Source organism: Nansenia antarctica (genome assembly GCF_963989245.1).
Source record: "Nansenia antarctica genome assembly, chromosome: 11".
NCBI classification, from domain to species: domain Eukaryota; kingdom Metazoa; phylum Chordata; class Actinopteri; order Argentiniformes; family Microstomatidae; genus Nansenia; species Nansenia antarctica.
Genome location: NC_137681.1, coordinates 9073493 through 9093262, shown reverse-complemented (window position 1 = coordinate 9093262; position 19770 = coordinate 9073493). Strand labels below are relative to the sequence as shown.

General features: G+C 47.7%; 1 protein-coding gene across 2 annotated transcripts; it reads left to right on the top strand.

Annotated features, from left to right (window-relative positions):
• Positions 1-359: 359 nt before the first annotated feature.
• Positions 360-18315, top strand: ppm1bb (protein phosphatase, Mg2+/Mn2+ dependent, 1Bb). 2 transcript variants are annotated; one of them, XM_080542060.1, is made up of 6 exons: positions 360-724; positions 9809-10645; positions 10958-11075; positions 11195-11306; positions 11927-11984; positions 16748-18315. In XM_080542060.1, the coding sequence occupies exons 2-6, from the start codon at positions 9821-9823 to the stop codon at positions 16775-16777; spliced, it is 1143 nt and encodes a 380-aa protein (XP_080398186.1). In that variant the 5' UTR covers positions 360-724; positions 9809-9820; the 3' UTR covers positions 16778-18315. The 2 variants fall into 2 exon arrangements, with proteins under 2 accessions (XP_080398186.1, XP_080398185.1); XM_080542059.1 differs by lacking the exon at positions 16748-18315 and adding an exon at positions 14644-15192.
• Positions 18316-19770: the final 1455 nt, after the last annotated feature.

Sequence of the window (19770 nt, the reverse complement as noted above, 5' to 3'; positions counted from 1 at the left end):
AGCCCTGTACTGTATGGTACCTGTACTGTATTAATGACAATAAAGACCATTCATTCATTCATTCATTCATTCATTCATTCATTCATTCATTCATGGTATTGTCTGAACGCTCCTGCCTCTGCTGATCTGTTTGACAGGACAAGCCGCCTTGCAAAACGAGCGCACCTTATCTAAAACGTCAGAAGGTTAGAGGGACAGATGTTAACCAATGAAACTGTAGCTTCACACAGGGGGCAGAGGTGATTGTCAGTGAAATCGTCCATTCACTGTAAGCGCCTCCGAGAGTGTCTGACCAATCATCGAGCAAATACCCAAAAATAGCACCTCCTCTCGTTCAGCACCCAAAGTCGAAGGATAGCTGGCCTTTCAATGGACGAAAGTGCGAGATTCGCCTGTGTTATCTAATATTACTATTACCGAGCGGTCCATATTTGTGTTAGAAACATAGACATATATTTTTTCTCGTTGGGTGAAACCGAATTGGGTGTCAAACATGCGTCAAAACCAACGCCATCCAAGCAGGGAACCGCCAAGAAAGGAATTATCGCCGCGCATCTGAGGCCAAATCTCGCTTATGTTGTTTGGTCAAAATAAGGAAACATAAGCTAACGAGATCACTTAGCTTAGCAACGATATATCTCGTCGAAAATATCCAACAACAACCAGGGGACCGAAATTGGATCTACGTTCGTTTTTTTTTTTTTTTTTTTTACAGCAGGAAGACGTAAGTATTAAACGCAGAGATTTAACTAGCGTCGCGTTTTTGCTGGGTTGAGATAGGGAGCTAACGTTAGCCTAGCCAGGCCTCTCTCGGGCTAGCACAGCAGGCTAACATTAGCAGGCTAACATTAGCATTGGCTTGACGGTGTCGTTACCAGGGACAGTTGCCTTGTTCAACGTGATGTTGTTGTGTAACAGTCTAGGATACTGCCTTAGCTCGTATCACAGTTAGCTCAACTATTACCACATGTGTCATTCAGTTTCAACATGTAAACGGTTTTATCCGCGATAAATGTTCCACGTACAGCTGTGTGTGTGCGTCGCTTGTGTCACGAAAATGTCACGTTAGCCTTTACTTTAGCTTAGCTTAGCGTCACTTACCTTTTTTCCAGGTGACAATTTTGCGAATGGCAGTTTTTTGTTTGTTGTCGTTTAACGGTCGACAGACACCCGCGCGCGTCAGGGATAATCCAATCGGATCAAGCGGAATATCAGCCAGGTTCATTATGTCATCTAATGTCCCCCAGCCCCCCCCTCCTCGCCCACCACCCCCCCCCCCCCCCCAACATTTCACGTTTTGCCACTAACTCCTTAACCGTTCCGCTAACTCCTTAACCGTTCCGCTAACTCCTTAACCGTTCCTTAACCGTTCCGCTAACTCCTTAACCGTTCCGCTAACTCCTTAACCGTTCCTTAACCGTTCCGCTAACTCCTTAACCGTTCCGCTAACTCCTTAACCGTTCCTTAACCGTTCCTTAACCGTTCCGCTAACTCCTTAACCGTTTCAAAATGAGCAAAGGCTCCATTCCGACACTTGCAGATGTCCCCCCTCTACTCTCCTTCTCCTCATAGACAGGTTGTCATCATCCATGTCTGAATACTGTCAACTAGACTGGTTCAAAGTAATTCATCTACCTGCTGTGCTGGGCTGGGCCAGGCCAGGCATGCCGTGTGGTTTGGTTATGGTCATTTAGCCTTTATCTCTGAAGACCTTTTGTGGGTAGGGAATATAGCATACCGTTGCCAGCTATATTCAGTCTTCCCAACACAGTTCTGGTGTTGAAAGCACCGTGATTGATTGCTCCGATCAACTGGGCCCATCTAAGCCACTGTTCATGGTTTTTTGGTTGTCACAGGGTCGGGTTGTTCGAGATGGAGTTGTTGCTCACACGGTTTGACAGTAGCCAGTGTGAACTGCGACCCCTGGCAGGACGGGTAGGTCAAAATCAACAGGTGACCCAGAGTATGTGACGGCACATGGATTTTGACCCCCTGTTCTACTAGGGAGATAAGGGAGCCTGATAAAAGCACCCTTATCTCTGTCAACAATGTGTGGTATAGAGGGAGAGAGACCAACTGGGTTAGAGAGGTTCACCACAGGTAAGTGGCAGTGGAGGATTCTGGGAGTGACCTCTTGACCCCACCCCAGATTACAAACCCTGCCCCTGGGGGCGCTTAGGTGGCGTAGTGGATTAAGCGCTGACCATGTATCACAGGGCTCCCGGTTCGATTCCAGCCGCGGACATATCCTGCATGTCATCCCTTCTCTCTCTCACCCATCCTTCCTGTCATAATCTCTACTATATCTGTCATTAAAAAGATAATATGAGTGGGACTGCCCCACTCAGAAGAAAATACTTAAAAAAACAACAAAAACAAACCCTGCCCCTGGCTACGGTACAGACAGACCCCCTGGCAATAGTCATTGCCAATACCGCTCCGCCATTGAGCGGATGAAATGTAGTCGTTACCAGGTAGGCTAATACTGTCCAATACTTTCAAATCTACAGGAGCTGCCCAGGGGGTAGGTGTATGTAAACAGTATGGCCATTTTTTTTTTATCAGAGGGCAAGGTGGAGATATTGCAACATTAATGATACCATCCTGATCATGTCAGGTCGACGTGAAATGGAAATTTGGGAATTGGGCATGTGGGTATGCCGGCTCTACAGGGACAGCTCAGCTGTGATGTCATAGATGTGTGAGGCGCTCATGTACTGCCTCTCTGGGATCAGGGCCAAAGGTGTCAGGTCAGGACAAGAGGAGCATTAGTGCCAAGGTGTGTGTGTGTGTGTGTGCCTGTGTGTGTGTGTGTGTGTGTGTGTGTGTGTGCACGTGCGCGTGCGTGTGTGCCCTGAGATGGGTGTGTCTAAGTGTTGGCGAAGATGACTCAAGGTTAACCCCTCTCTGTCCTCCTCCACCCCCCCTGTGATCATGTGATCTGAGAGGAGTGTCTATAGAATGGAAAGGGAATTGTAAGTTGTGTGTGAGAGAGACAGAGAGACAGTGTGAATGTTATTGTCAGTCGTGTGCTGTGAGGCTCCGACCCCGAGGTATGAGATTGAGTGATGGCATGTCTGCGCGTGCGTCTGAGTGGTAGTTTGCGTGTGACCACAGTGCTGAACTGCACTCCGTAGCATTATGCAATCACTGACCTCCACTTCCCCCATTCAGAGCCAGTGGTTTTTGGCAGTCAGTGGTGTGTGTTGCTCTGTGTGTGTGTGTCTGTGTGGGGGAGGTCTGAGTGTTGGTTTCGGCCTGTGGTTGGGAGGGGTGACAGCAGTTTCGAGTGTTGAGTGGTCGAGACTCGAATGCATAGTTTCAGCCAAGAGGTCTGTGCCTCAATAAATCAACTTTCTGCTCCGTGTGTGTGTGAGAGAGAGAGCAGTGAGTCTATTTGAGACCTGGTTAGTGTCAATAACTGAGTAAGTCTTTACAAAGCTGCACCTGTAAGTGTACATGTGTCAGTCAGTGTTTTTGTATTTGTTGTGTTGGCTGTCTCCCCATTCTGGGTGTTATTGCAGTGCCTGTTTAAATGGCAGAGTAATGCAAGTAGCCTTTCCTGTCTCACACAGTGTGTGTGTGTGTGTGTGTGTGTGTGTGTGTGTGTGTCTCTGTGTGTGTCTGTGTGTGTCAGTGTTGTCATGATTTGTCAACATTTTGACTTTGATACCAGTTTAAGTATCATGAAATTAAAATAAGTTACAGAACAGAACAAGTTGTTAAATAACAGAACATGGACATTTGTATTTCTTACCAGCTGTCAGACCTATTCGCTGACCTGTCGTGATTTTTGAACTCCTTAAAGAGGTCGGGGTGCCTTTTGGAGAGATGCTAGACTAAATGTGATGTGTTGCTTCCCTTTGACTATGGCCTTTTAACATCTTGTACAAATAGGCTTTTGGTCGGCTCGCCGTCATCAGCTCTAGAAGCAGAGTAATGCCAGATTTTAACTTCTGGCCTCCTTTTTATCAACCACCAACAAACAGCCAGCATCCACACTTGTGGCTTCCATCCTTCTCTTTCCTCCTCATCAGCGCCGCGTGTGCGACTGTTTAGCGTTGTCTTTCCCATTCACACAAGCCCACTATGGGTGGGAATTGCAAGGTAACTCACATATCGATAACCGTACGATATTTTGCCCCCCCGTATCGATAGTACATCGATTCTGCAATAATCGATACATTGTAAGACAATTCATCAACGATGCATCACGATATCTGTTTTAACTGGTATTTCATATCGTGCTTCCAGTGTTAGCAGAAACCTTAGTTTTTCACAACAGGTGAAGGTCCTTGCAAATAAACCCAGCGATAGACTTGGTAATAGTCATAGCCCTCGGGGAGTTAAAGGGAAGCCTTGTTTTGAAATATAATCCTTTCTGACTTAGGATGTCGTATTTGTTTTTCCCCACTTTGCGCCATTTCATTGCTCACATGTCGCACAGATCGGATATGTAACGTATGTGTAACCAGAAAAAAAGCACATTGAATCTGATATTCTCAGATCCAATTCAGGCCTCAATCATATGTGGAAATAAATCTGAACGAATCGGATATCTGTCATTTCGACTGTGATGTAACAATGCAGGTCGGACATTCCTGGTAATTGAAATGGTCTTCACATTTTGTTGACGATGACTTTAGTTTCACTCTGTTCAAAAGTCCTTTTTCTTCTCCGCCTTAAAATGTGCGCAATATTTTGCGGACCTCTAAACATACTTCAGAAAGCAATGACTTTGTATTATAATATATAAAGGGTTATCATTTCTGTCTCGTTTGTGTCCATTGTCTTGTGTTTTTTTTCCTTTTTTTTCCTTTCCTAGCACCAGGGGAGCCACCCCTCCTAAATTTCGTTGTTTGGTACCTGTACTATAGCAATGACAATAAAGACCATTCATTCATTCATTCATTCATTGTGCCGGCTCTCTGTTTGCTTTTGTTTTCGGTAACAAAACCGCATTTGGGTTGTTTCAAGTGTTACACAACTGAAAGCAATGTAAGCACATGTATCGGATATGGCTAATTTTAAAAAGTAGATAAAAATGTGGATATAGGCAAAGAATCTGAACTAGGCATAGTGTCAGGCATTTCTGGTATAAAAAAGAAGAAGAAAAAAAATCTGTTTTAAATATTCTTAGTGTAAAACGTTTTCACAGCAGGGTATCGTGACACTTTAGTAGAACCGTTACATCGTGCAACGTGTGTGTGTGTGTGTGTGTGTGTGTGTGTGTGTGTGTGTGTCAGAGTGAGGGATGTTGCTGAATGAAGCCTAGCCTGGATGTTTGCAGTGGAAGGTTTGCGGTTGCTAGGCGATGCTAGTGTGTGTTATTTTGAGCGAGAATCACTGCTGTTGAACATGACATATCAGAACACACGCATATATACACACACACACACACTGGGAGTAATAATGGGAGTGTTTTAGAGGTTGAGGGAGGGATAGAGGAGTATAGAGAGAGTGGTGGAGTGATAGAGGTATGAATGGGGTGTCCGCCCCACCCCGAGCCTGAAACTCAAACCAGGACAGAGTATTTATAGACCTGTGTGTGTTTCAGAGACAGAGGGGAGCACACATAAGCTATGACGACACACACACATGCACACACACACGCACGCACACTCACTCACTCACTCCTCCCTCTCAGGTCAGCTGGAGTCGCTCCTTGCGCCTACTGTCCTTTTTTGGGCACATGCCTGCCGTGTCTGTGTGTATGATTGAGAGCCTGTCTGTATGTGCGTGCCTGTGTGCGCGCGCCTATGTGTGTGTGTGTGTGTGCCTATGTATGTGTGTGTGTGCGCGCCTATGTGTGTGTGCATGCGAGCGTCTGTCTGACTCCTTAGTTGCCAGTGGTCATGTGGCCTGTTGAGGACCTCTGGTGCGTGTGTCCCCGGTTCAAACCCCGCTCTCGCCTTTCCACCTTCCAATTACTACGGTCGAGAACCTGGCAGCTTTGATTGGTTAAAGTCTGAAAGGGGTCTGCCCAGTATGGGCCGTGTGGGTGTGGCTTGATGTGAGCCGGTCCTGTAACATGAGAGTCTATTTCCAGCGGAGTAATGGTATTAGTGACCCTAGGCAGAGAGAGAGAGAGAGCGTGTGTATCTAAGTGTAATTGGTCATTAAGGGGTACTCAGAGAGGCTTTTTTAAACTACTGTATAATCCTGACCTTTGGAGGATCTTTGGAGGTCTTTGCATGTCCCCAGGGATAACAATAGACACAGTTCACTAAAGATACCCTCCATAACTACCATGGGTTTTTTGCAAATAGATAACTTGTTGTTTTGCGTGAAGGAAAGACTGAAGATGCTTTTAATGTTTCTTTGATTATCTCGGTCACACAGCCATGGTGTGTCGTGAAGAAATCAAAATGACGTCTTGTGTTATTTAACATTTTTTATAATTTTAATTTAAGGAGTCTCCTTCCCAGAGGCTGGCTAGCTTTCTGGGGGTGTTTAGTTAGGGTATAATGATGTTTTGGGTGCTGTCACCAACGTCATGATGCAGGCTCCGTTCTAGACCACAGCACAGCACTCTATGAAAACACATCCTCGTTCGGTGGCAATGTACTTTTGAGAGAAGTGGACTGAAACAGGAACGTGTTTAAGGAGCTACAGGTGAACTCTGACTCCCCCTGTGCGTGGTCACCGGTCGAAATTTCAATTAAAACAACCTGTTTTGTTTACACCAGCGATTGGTCCTCCCCAAAGAGAATGTAAATGCCACTGTGTAAACATCTCACAGCAAATTAAACAGATATTTAGTGAAGATAAGTGTTAGTATCTTTGATATGACATTGGTGCCTTTAACATGAATAAACGCAACTTGGTTTTGATCATGCAAATCCTGGGGGAGAACCCTGACCAGTAGGCGTGTAACGGTACCCGTATTCGTACCGAAAGTCTGCGGTACGGGTGTCTCGGTTTGTGTGTGTACCGAACAAATGCAGCGTTCTTTTACCCACTGCACTTTTTTGTGTGTTTAAATAATCTCAGCCAGTACGCATGCGTACACACACAAAAGAGAGAGTGTTAGTAATTTAGCAGTCGTTATGGAGAACGCAGAAGTTCCTCCAGCATCCCTTAAATCTCCTGTTTGGGAAAATTACGGTTTCTCAGTTACCTACAATGATGATGGACAAAGACAGGTGGATCAGAGCAAAGCTATATGCCGGCATTGTTCAACTGCGATCGGGTGTGCAGCTGGCTGTGCGTCGAAGTTGCTCACTCATTTGAGTCGGCATCACTCGAATGTGAACATTGCAGGTAAAAAAAAGAGTGAAATGCAAACCCAGCTATGGCATTTAAGCAGCCTCTCACTAACAAGTCAGCCAAAACAATAACAAACGCCATAGGTGTTTTTATAGCAGCGGACCATACTCCGTTGTCGAGAACACAGGTTTTAAACACATGTTGAAAGTAATCGAGCCTCGTTACGCATTTCAGCCAGAAAATCATACCAGCCCTTTATAAACAAGTACAAACTACAGCTGTCCACGACTTATCCAAAGCATCTGCTATCACTCTCATGGCCTATGGGTGGACATCTATCTATCTGTCTATCTAGATATATGTTTTGTGACCTTTTACTAGTGTTGTTCCGATACCATTTTTTGATCCCGATACCGATACCTGACCGTGCAGTACTTGCCGATACCGAGTACCGATCCGATACCACGGCGTTTGAAAAAACAAAACAAAAAAACATGTTTTTTGAGCCGCATACTCACCTCGATGTAAAATTATTGCTAACACTTAGTCTGGCATCGGGTGTTTGGTATCGTGAAAAGTATCAACAAAAATCTATTAACCAACTCAATCAAGGTACCATTTGGTTCTGTAACTAATCATAACAGCAGGGCCGGCCTGTGGGACTGGGGAGTGAAGGCGGTGTCGCCCATCAAAAGAAGAATGTGGCCAGGTACTAATATAATGTGAAGGCACACGATTTGTCAAAGTGCAGTTCAATGAATTTGTGAAATCACTTCCATATTCGACTAGGTTTGACACGGAGACTGGCCCGGACTTCTTCCGAGTTATTCCATCCGGGTAGTTTTGAAGCCTGACAAGCAAAGAATGCTGCTAGGGTTTAAACCTTCTAGTCGGAGACTCCTAGCAAAGTTTCTAGCTAAACGCAAGTAGACTTAAAAGTTCTAGACACTGGTTTTTATAACTTTGACAGTCCGGTGTGTGCTTCATGAAACGGGGTTGGTTTTTTAGCTACCATGCATTGGCCAACAGAATTAGTTACCCTGGTGAAAAGTGGGCAAACGTGGCACCATTGTTGAAATCAAAAGTCAAGAACGATAGCTAGTTATTAGTTACGCGTATAACATTACATAGCTCTTCATCCCCAGCAGTGCCTGTCGCTTTGCATGTTCTGTTCATTGAACAGTAGCAGCAACTCAACCACACACTGTCTGTATGAGTAACGCCGGTAAAACAAAATGTACCTTTCTCTGCCACATAATCCTTAGGGGCCATGCTTGCCGATCACAGGTGATGATATACTTGTTAACGGGACTTGTAAAATCCTATTTACTTTGCTCAACTTTAAAAATTGAATGTTTCTCGTGTCTTCACACCGTCACCGGAGACAATTCATTCACCGAGTTGCGGGACGCTGTGGGTGCGTTCGTAAATTCGCTCTGGAAATCTGATCACCACTCAAGGAATGCCTCTTGTCCAATCAAATTGCTTGGTCCCTTTATGACGTTGATACCACTGTGCGCTCCAGCGTTCTAAGAGCGAATTACGAATGCAGCCTGTGCAAAACGCGCATCACAAGTTTGGTATCGGGTGTTATTTGTTAGTACTCGCCGATACCGATACCAGCATTTTTGTGCGTATCGGTGGCCATGCCGATACTAGTATCGGTATCGGAACAACACTACCTTTTACCCTGCTGTACCAAAAAACTAACCGAAAAGCCAACCGTGACTTAAAAATGGCAGTACTTACTGAACAGAAATGGGTGTACCGTTACACCCCTACTGAACAGGTAATAATAATACATTTTCTATGGATAGTTTTGATTTATCTGCATTCTATAATGAGCTACTTGACCACAGAGTGGCCGTACTGGTGGCTGTGGCTCAGGAGGTGTCCTTGGGCAAGACACTTGACCCCAAATTGCTCCCAGTGAGCGGGCTGGTGCCTTGCATGGTAGCTTGTCGCCATCGGTGTGTGAATGTGTGCGTGAATGGGTGAATGAGTCCATTTAACATTACTGGCCAGGAGAAATCAATATGCTAATACCGTTGAAAACGCCAGTGGGGAGCTATTTCTTTCAAACACTATCGCTCCGTAATCCTTGCAAATTCTTCAAGACCACGATATGCTGCAGTGGAAGCATATTTCCATCTTCCATCGTGAAAATATCTTTTAGGCATTTTGGCATTCGTCACCGTAGTGTCTCCAATAATGATGTTATGTCAACAAACTAGGTATTTGTTTACATAGCATATTGGAGTGTAGCTGCTAGGGGTGGGCATCGACGATCGATAATTGATCGATAAGGATCTTGGTCGATCACAAAATAAAACATTTGGTCGATCACAAAAAAAAAAAAAATTTTTTTTTTTTTTTTTGTGATCGACCAAATGTTTTATTTTGTGATCGACCAAGATCCTTATCGATCAATTATCGATCGTCGATGCCCACCCCTAGTAGCTGCTGCGAAGGCTTCCGCTGTCGAACTCCAAAGATGACGTTATTAAGACTGAACTCTCTTTCTCGGCAGAGTGGATGGTGTAATCTATGTACCCCCCCTCCCCCCTCCTCTCTCTCCCCCTTCCCCCCCCCCCCCCAGCTGTAGGCAGTAATGGGTGCGTTCCTAGACAAGCCTAAGACAGAGAAGCACTGCGCCCATGGCCAGGGGAACGGCCTGCGCTACGGCCTCAGCTCCATGCAGGGCTGGAGGGTGGAGATGGAGGACGCTCACACAGCCGAGGTGGGGCTGCCCCACGGACTCACCGACTGGTCCTTCTTCGCCGTGTACGACGGCCACGCCGGCTCGCGGGTCGCCAACTACTGCTCCGGCCACCTGCTGGAGCACATCCTGTCCGGCGGGACCGAGTTGGGCACGGGCTCGGTGGAGCGCGTGAAGGACGGCATCCGTACGGGCTTCCTGAAGATCGACGAATACATGCGCAGCTTCTCCGACCTGCGGCAAGGGCTGGACCGCAGCGGCTCCACGGCGGTCAGCGTGCTCCTGAGCCCCTCCCACCTGTACTTCATTAACTGCGGCGACTCCCGTGCGGTCCTGTGCCGGGACGGGCGGGTGGGCTTCTCCACCCAGGACCACAAGCCCTGCAACCCCCGGGAGAAGGAGCGCATCCAAAACGCCGGCGGCTCGGTGATGATCCAGCGGGTCAACGGGTCGCTGGCTGTGTCGCGGGCGCTGGGCGACTACGACTACAAGTGCGTGGACGGGAAGGGCCCCACGGAGCAGCTGGTCAGCCCCGAGCCGGAGGTGTGCGTGATGGAGCGGGCGGCCGAGGGCGACGAGTTCGTGGTGCTGGCGTGCGACGGCATCTGGGACGTCATGTCCAACGAGGAGCTGTGCGAGTTCGTGCGCTCGCGGCTACAGGTGTGCGAAGACCTGGAGAGGGTCTGCAACGCCGTGGTGGACACCTGCCTGCACAAGGTACGTGTAGAGGTGTACGCGAACACACACACACACACCTGCCTGCACAAGGTACGTGTACGCGAACACACACACACACACACACACACACACACACACACACACACACCCACACACACACACACACACACACACACCTGCCTGCACAAGGTACACTCAGATACAGTGTACTCACCTTTTGCACATCGGTGAAGCGTTCACGAGCACACTTCCATACAATTACACGTGACTGACCTTCTCTGTCTATCTCTCTCTCTCACCCCTCCCCCACCCCCACCCCCCCTCCTCTGTGTGTGTTGGTTGGTCTCTCAGGGGAGCAGGGATAACATGAGTGTGGTGTTGGTGTGTCTGCCTGGAGCCCCCAAGGTCTCAGAGGAGGCCGTGAAAAGAGAGGAGGAACTGGACAAGTACCTGGAGACCCGCGTGGAGGGTTAGAACACACACACACACACACATATATATACACACACACACATACACATAAACTCACATACACACATATATACACATAAGCGCACACACATTAACCTTGTGTCTCTCTCTCTGTAGAGCTGCTGGGGGGCTGTGGGGAGGACGGGGTTCCTGACCTGGTGTCTGTCCTGAGGAACATCGCCTCTGAGAACATCCCCAACCTCCCACCTGGAGGAGGCCTGGCTAGCAAGTAAATACACACACACACCGAATGCTAATACATACACATGCATTCATATACACTCACTATACAGGCTTGCACACACTTCCACTTGACTACATTATTAGGGTCAACAATTAAACATCAAGCTCTTACAGTGCATCTGGAAAGTATTCACAGCCCAAAAACATTTGTTATGTTACAGCCTTATTCCAACATGGATTAAATTACATTTTCTCTCAAAATTCTACACGCAATACCCCATAATGACAACGTTTAAAAAAAAAAAAATCTTTGCTAAATTATTTTAAAATAAAACACATCACATGCGCTCTGGAGTATTTAATTCTTTTTATGAATTTGCAACGATAAAAAAAAGAAGCTTTTTCACTTTGTCATTATGGGGTATTATTGCGTGTAGAATTTTGAGAAAAAAATATTATTTATTCAATTTTGGAATAAGGCTGTGACATAACGAAATGTGGAAAAAGTGAAGGGCTGTGAATACTTTCCGGATGCACTGTGCCTCTTTAACTAACAAATTCATATTTCATATATGAATTAGATTACTGTAATAACCGACTGCATGTCTATTATGAGCACTTATCTCGTGTGTGTGTGTGTGTGTGTGTGTGTGCGTGTGCGTGCAGGCGCAGTGTGATCGAGGCGGTGTACAGCAAGCTGAACCCACACAGAGAGGAGGAAGGGGTGAGTTCATCTCTCTGACCTCACTTCTCACCCCCACCAACCTTGACCCCTTACACTCTAGACCACTAGTCCACTCCAGCCAAGTAACAGCAACGCACTGTGTGTGTGTGTGTGTGTGTGTGTGTGTGTGTGTGTCAGAGAAAGCAGTGCGTGGGAGGGTGGTGTGTATGAACGACACATTCAGCTGATGGGACAACCTCTGTGAGAAGCCCTGTCAGAGTTTTGTCACCAATTTCCCTCTAAAATATATTGCTGCGTAACCGCATTTTTAAAGGCTGATAACAAAGTAGTTGGGACACAAGTCCCTCTCATGCCAACATATCTGTCCCAATTCTCCAAACAAGTTCCAGATAGGATGATCCCAGATAGAATGGCGTACCAACATCAACGTTGTGGTGGATTTTGTTTTTTTGTGTGTGTTTTCTTCTCAGAAAAAGTATGTGAATAGATTTACACTAGAACTACACTAACTGAATCCAGAATTCCAGAATGCAAATCTTAAGTCATAAGGCTGCATTTACACCTCGGGTCGTAATGCCTAGTTCCGATTTGGTGCCTTTAAACGATTTTTTTGAACGCCTGCTTACACCTAATGACCCATATCTGACACCTGTGCTTACACTGGTAACATTTGTAACGATCAGCAGGCGGACCCGCATGAGTACATCAAAAACAAAAGTAAACAGACAGCCAGGACGCAAACGAGACAGTAATGATAATCCCTTTTATATATATTACAATAGTGATAATATGTGAAAAAGAAACGAAATTGTTTCACTTCGACCTGCGGTGTAAATGCAGCCATATCGGCTGCAAAGGTCGCAACTGAGAACATGCTTGAAGATGACCGAATAAGGGATGTGCCCTTCTGGCTGGAGTAGGACATGTGATGTTGTAGTGCTACCTGTGAAAAGTGTTGCTACAGTATTAGTGTGCACAATGAGTTCACCGCGTACACCGTCTGCTCAACAAACCGTCTTTCTATCATATTTAGGAATATGCTTCCATATTTGCTAGTGATAACTGACAAATAGTCTATTGGGAGTTGAAGTTCATATTTCATCTTTGCTGACTTTGTTGTCGGACAAACAGCAGAGATGTTTTGTCTCATTGTCTTTCGTCAATCACCAGCTAGTAGGATTGGTAATGAACGTTGAGATGCATTTCAGGGTTCTCCTCAGCGTTACATATACAGCTAAATGAAAATAACGCTTTTAACAACATTTGTCATTTGTCATTTGTCGATCAAATGTAGTTACTAGATGATTACTGAGTGTCAGTTTAATCTGCTCAGAAATGTTTACACGGTGGCAGAGCCAGGTCCACAAAACATTGCTGCTAGTTGGTCACCTCAAGTCTTTGAGCGGTGTTTTTAGTGGTTTATTGGGATAGACAGAGTAGAGATTGACAGGAAGGATGGGTGAGAGAGAGGAGGGATGACATGCAGGATAGGTCGACGGCCGGAATCGAACCAGGGACCCTGTGAGCTTCGCCACTTACCCGCCCCTGCGCGGTGATTTTGAACGTTGCCATCATACGCTACCTGACACCAGATAGAAAAACCTAGAACAGGGCTGACGTTACCATATGAGACATATAGGGTGTGTTCGTAAATACGCTCTGAGAGCGCCGGAGCCCACCCGGGGGGGGGTGCTCTCTGACCATTCGGAAATGAACTGATTTCGGTTGAAACCAGAGAAACCAGATTTCCAGAGCGCATTTACGAACGCACCCATAGACTGACATGTCCGGCGTTGTACACAAATCTAGATCTAGGCGCCCCCCCCATTCCTGCAGGAGTCGCCTCACTTCAAATACGAAGGTGGCGGCGTCATTCTCTCTCCCACAGCCTGACTGACAGACAGCCGTACAGACAGACAGCCTGACCGACAGACAGCCTTACAGACAGGAGTGAACGTGTCAGTCTGGGGAGCATAAAAGAAGGATGTCTGGAAGGCATAAAAGAGAAGGTCTTGTTTAGATGGCCTTCCTTCTGAGAGCTCTGGGATTCTCACTGGGGGGGAGAGAGAGGCATCTGCCACGTACGCGCTGCCTGAGACCACCGCAGCACACCGCAGACACCTCACACTGGAGCATAGAGAGGATGACGATGACTCAGACTCTCACACCAAAGCACACTTGTGTGTGTGTGTGTGTGTGTGTGTCTCAGTAATAGTGCTGATGGGATTGTCTGGTTGTGTGTATGTGTGTGTGTCAGGTTGTTTGTCTGTGTGTGTGAGAGGTGTGTGAAAGGGGGGGGGGGGGTGTTGTTGTGTGTTGTTGTATTCCTGTGTTGATGTCCAGTGGATTGGGACATTACAGGGTGCTCCTCACTGGGCTTGGTGGGTGTGGTGGGGTGCACAGGTGTCTCCCCCCTTCTCTCTTCCTGGGAAATGAAAATGTCACCGAAGGAGATAGCTGTCACAGGGTTAGCGGTAGCATCGTAGTGTGTGTTTGAAGCTTGTGTGTGTGTGTGTGTGTCTTTGAGTCTGACACTTGCGTTTGTGTCTGATGTTTGCCCGTCTGTGTGTCTGCGTTGGTGTGTGTGTGTGTGTGTGTGTGTGTGTGTGTGTGTGTCTGTGTGTGTGTACGTGTACTGTGTGTGTGTGTGTGTGTGTGTGTGTGTGTGTGTGTGTCTGACGCTGGCGTGTCGCCCCAGGCCCGTGCGGGGGGAGGCAGCGCTGGCGAGGAGGAGGAGAGTGAGGAGGAGGAGGGTAGCGGCACCGTGGCCCACCTGATGGAGGCGCTGCGGCAGTTCCGTCTGCACCACCGGGGGCAGTACCGCTCGGTGCTGGAGGAGGCTGTGGCCGTGTACCGCCTGCGTGGAGAGGAGGACCCCCCAGAGACGGAGACCCCACCCCTCCCTACCTCAGCCTCGACCTCCACCGCACCTCCGCCGCCGGACCAGGAGTCCTCCCCTCCGCCCTCGCCCCCGCCCTCCCCCGTCACCGAGACAGACCCCCCCGGAGAAGACGCGCCCGCCCCGGACCCCTCCTCCCCCGTCGACCAACCGGACCCCTCCTCCGTCTGACGCTCCGACAGCACGCGCCCCCCCCCCGAATGTTCTCGTGAGCCCGTTCCTGTGAGAGCCTCGCCTGACACTCCTGCCCCACCCTGGACCTGGGGGTGGGACACACACATCTCAGCACCGTCTCTCTCCAGCCCCACAGCACCCAGAGACTCAGAAGACCGCACACTCCCCTGTCTGTGTGTGTGTGTGTGTGTGTGTGTGTGTGTGTGTGTGTGTGTGTGTGTGTGTGTGGGGGGGGGGTGTGGGGGTGTGTGTGTGGGTGTGTGTGTGTGAGAGAGAGAGGGAGAGTGTTAGCTGCAGAAACGCATTGTAACAAGTTTTTTTTTTTTTCTGTGTGTCCGTTTTCGCTGTATGGTGTGTCAATGTATGTTTTGCAATGCATTCTGGGTCTTGCGGTCCACCGTGGGACTGTCAAAGGCAGGAGTCCTTTGATCCACCTTGAGTGATGATGTCACAGAGAGATGCTCCTCAATCATTCTTCCTGAACTTTTCTTGAGATTCCGCAACTTAGCACTGGGTGACCTCGACGTTCCCCAAATGTCACCCCCTTAAAGTGTGTGTGTGTGTGTGTGTGTGTGTGTGTGTGTGTGTGTGTGTATATGTGTGAGAGAAAGGAGACTATACTAAATGAATTAGTTCCCCGCAGTGATTTGTCAACTTATGATAAAGAACAAATAAAAACATTTATTGGAGGTAAAGCAGTCATCTGTGTGTGTGTGATTTGGTTGATGTCTCTGTCTCTCTTGTCTTTGTCCCGGCCCAGTCTGGACCTAGGTTTAGGGCGTCTGTCTGTGGCTCTTTGTGAGCTTGTGGTTGTGTTGCTGTGTGTGGGTGTCTGTGCGTGTGCGTGTGCGTGTGCGTGTGCGTGTGCGTTTGTAGTTGTGTCGGAGCTAGTCATTCAGGGGTTTGCACTCAGTTGGCATAAAATTCAAGCAAATGTTGTCAAACGGATCATGTTGTTGTGACCCAATACCACTGAAACGGTTGTCCTCGCTCTGTTTATGCCCAATGACCGCTGCCCCTAGAGACCATACGGTCAGTGTGTTGTGATGAGCAGAACCAGAGAAGCCCCCCCCCTCTCCTCCTGTCTATAACTCCATGGCTGCATCTCAATATTCTGCCGTGGCTTCCTCTCCACTCCCTCTGACACCACTGCCTCTGTACACCCAGAAGGCTGTTATGGGCCGTGCTCTTTTACATGAGCTTCTTGTTGAAGCCAGGAGTTATTAGTAGAGGAAACCTCTTGAGATTGAGATGCCCAACCCCCTCCTCCTCCTCCTCCTCCCCCTCCTCCTCCTCCTCCCCCTCCTCCTCCTCCTCCTCCTCCTCCCTCCCTCCCTCCCCCCTCCCTCCCTCCCTCCCCCCTTCTGTCAAAGTCTTTCAGTCTGCCAGACTCAGATGTCACTCTACCAGGTGAGTCCTCACAGCTGTCCCTATTGTTCTTCTGATAGATACTGTGTGTGTGTGTGTGTGTGTGTGTTTGTTGGGCCTGTTCTGTATCTGGGAGAGAAAGGAGGGGGGATGAGAGGAAGGGGGAGGATGAGAGAAGAGGAGGGTAGAAATGACCTGTTCATACATCACTCATTCTCTTGGCTCCTTCTCACCGTGTACACACACACACACACACACACACACACACACACACACACACACAGTCAAATATGTGTTTGTATGTCATGTACTGTGTTGATTCACACACACATGTGTGTCTCTCTCTCTCTTTTTCTCTCAGAGTGCTGGTGACCTAGAGGACCCCTGGTAGCCGTGACAACGACCCCCCCTCCCCCCCCCCCCGTCTCCTCCTGTGATTGGTGTAGCCACCCAGAGGTGGAGTGTCTCCATTGGGCCACGCCTCTTCCTCACAGGGGACATCGTGTGTGTAGGAGTGTGTGTGTGTGTGTGACTGTGTGTGTGTGTGTGTGTGACTGTGTGTGTGTGTGTGAGACTGTGTGTGTGTGTATGGCGGAGGATGGATATATACACACACACACACTCTGCTTTTAACCAGGAGGAATCTCTTTTTGGAAATGTTAAGATTTTAAGAACTGAAGCATCGTGATGGTAGAGATGATTTTTACCATTGTTTTTTTTTTTTTAATGTTGTTGACAGTGATCACCTGACTTCACAAGGACATGAGGACCTACTGTATGTGCTGGGGTGTACGTGTGTCTGTGTGTGTGTTTGGGTGTCTGTATGAGAAAGTTTGGAAGAGGAGGGGGGATGATGGGTAACGGTTGACCCAGATGTGTTAGATTATCTGGTTCTGCTCCTGGAGTCGTCTTTGCTGCCCGACAAACCCCCACCCCCAACACACACACACACACACACACACACAAACACACAAACACACACACACAAACACACCCTTCCACACCTCACCCAACACACGCATGTGCCACTCTCTCTCACACACAGACATGGGCTCTACATGTTCACAGTTCTCTGAGCACCTGCCTCCCCCATCCCCCCCACAACCTCCCCCTGCTTCACGCCACAGGAACTGGACAGCCATTGGTCGAAACTGATCCTACCCGAAGACCTCTTGGCTCTGATTGGCTCCTGCTGTTGAATCAATAAATGAAATGTTTTTATCCCCCCCCTCCCCCCCAGTGATTGGGGGAGAGGAGGACTGAACGCTCCTCGAGAGCAGGGGTGTGGGGTGGAGTGTTGGAGGGGGGGGGGCCTCACCTCACTGGTGGACTCTAGGAGGGGGTGGAAGGGAGGGAGGGAGGGCGGGGGGGAGGCTGTGTATTGGGTCTGTGTGTGATGTCTCTGGCTGGACTGAGGGGGGGGAGACGGTCCTACTATGGACTGGGACCGTGGCCTGTGTGTTGGGGTGGGGTGGGTCTTGGGGTGTCTGTTATATTCACCAGTTTTGCCACCCCCCCCCCCCCCCTTATAATGATTTGACGAGTCATGGACCTGTGTGGGATGTGGGGCGGGGGGGGAGGGCTGCCAAGGGAATGTTTCTGTCATGTCCAACAGTTAGCTCCACCCACCCCCCAGAGTGACCCCTGTCAGACCAGTACCAGCCCTCTACCCCCTCCCCCTAAGCCCCCCCCCCTCCTCCTCCCCATGAATGATGGCAGTGGTGTGGTTGGGACCTCTCTCACCTGGCCAGCTGGTTTAGCGGTGATCCCAGTCCTTCTCGCCCACAGACTCCCCAGTTTTAACCCGCCCCCCAGCCCCTGTGTTTTCCTGATTCTCAGACTGCATTGGTAATGTTTGTATTTGCTGTTGTTTGATTGCACTCACATTTGATTACAGAAAGCGTCTATATATGAAATAAAATACCTGCCAAGGACCAGTGGTCAGTGTGTTTCTCAGTTCATTGTGAGAGTGGACACACACACACACACACACTCCTTCATCCAATTTGGATGTGAATACCCTCAAACTAAAGCTGAGAGTCTGCATTATATAACCGTAACTATAACTGCTCTACCAACTGAGCCAGATGTTGTTGTTTTATGTTTGTCTTTAGGACTAGTATGGGTTAGTAGTAAAGCTGTTTGCACAATCAAATAGAGTTAATATGTAGCCCCCCTCTTTTTCAAGGTAACTGGACTCAGAAGCTGTTTCATGGACAGGTGTGGGCTATTCCAAGGCTTTGTTATTTCTTTATCAATTAAGCAGATAAAAAGTCTGAGTTTAGAAGTGTGGCGTTTGCATTTGGAAGCTGTTGCTGCGAACGCACAACATGCGGTCAAAGGAGCTCTCAATGCAATTGAAACAGGACGTCCTTAGGCTGCAACAACAACAAAAAATCCATCAGAGAGATAGCAGGAACATTAGCAGTGGCCAAATCAACAGTTTGGTATATTCTGAGAAAAAAAAGAACTGGTGAGCTCAGCACCATAAAAAGGCCTGAAAGACAGTGGAAGAACAGTCTCCAGTATGAATGAATGAATGAATGAATGAATGGTCTTTATTGTCATTGATATAGTACAGGTACCAAACAACGACATTTGGGAGGGGGGGCTCCCCTGGTGCTAGGAAAAAAGAAAAAAGAAGGGAAAGGAGCTGGTTTACATAAATAAAGGCTATGTACACTATCCACTATACTATACTATACAAATAAAACACTGTGCTGTACTCTATGCTATGCTATACCTATTCTAACATTTCCTATTCTCTGAACCTTATGTACCCTAGGGTTGTCATATTGCACATAGTGTTATTGCACATTCATTTAAAGTGTCGCAGTTTGCAGGCTTGAAATGTACACATTTGTGCCTCAGCACTACACCTGATTTCAATCCAGCAGCTGCCATCAATCCGTCCAGACTGTCCAGGGCCCAGTAGGTAGGCATGTCATTATCTAAGTACCATAAAGAGAAGACTTCATGAAAGCAAATACAGAGGGTTCACCACAGGGTGCAAACCATTCATAAGCCTCAATAATAGAAAGGCCAGATTAGATTTAAGATGAAACTAAGATCAATTTGTACCAGAAGTACAGTATGGAGAAGGCTTGAGCACACCACATCATCTGTAAAACACGGTGAAGGCAGTGTGATGGCATGGGCATGCATGACTTCCAAAGGCACTGGGTCACTAGTTTAGTTACTAGTTTCAAGTTTATTGTTACGTCACATTACACAAGTGAGAGAGCAGCACCAGACAATAAGGCAATAGACATAATTAAAGATAATTTTACAAAGTGACAATAGTACAGACCATAAGTGACAAATAAGATTATTTACAATTAATCTGTAGACAATAAGGTACTAGGCATAATTTAATAAAAAGTG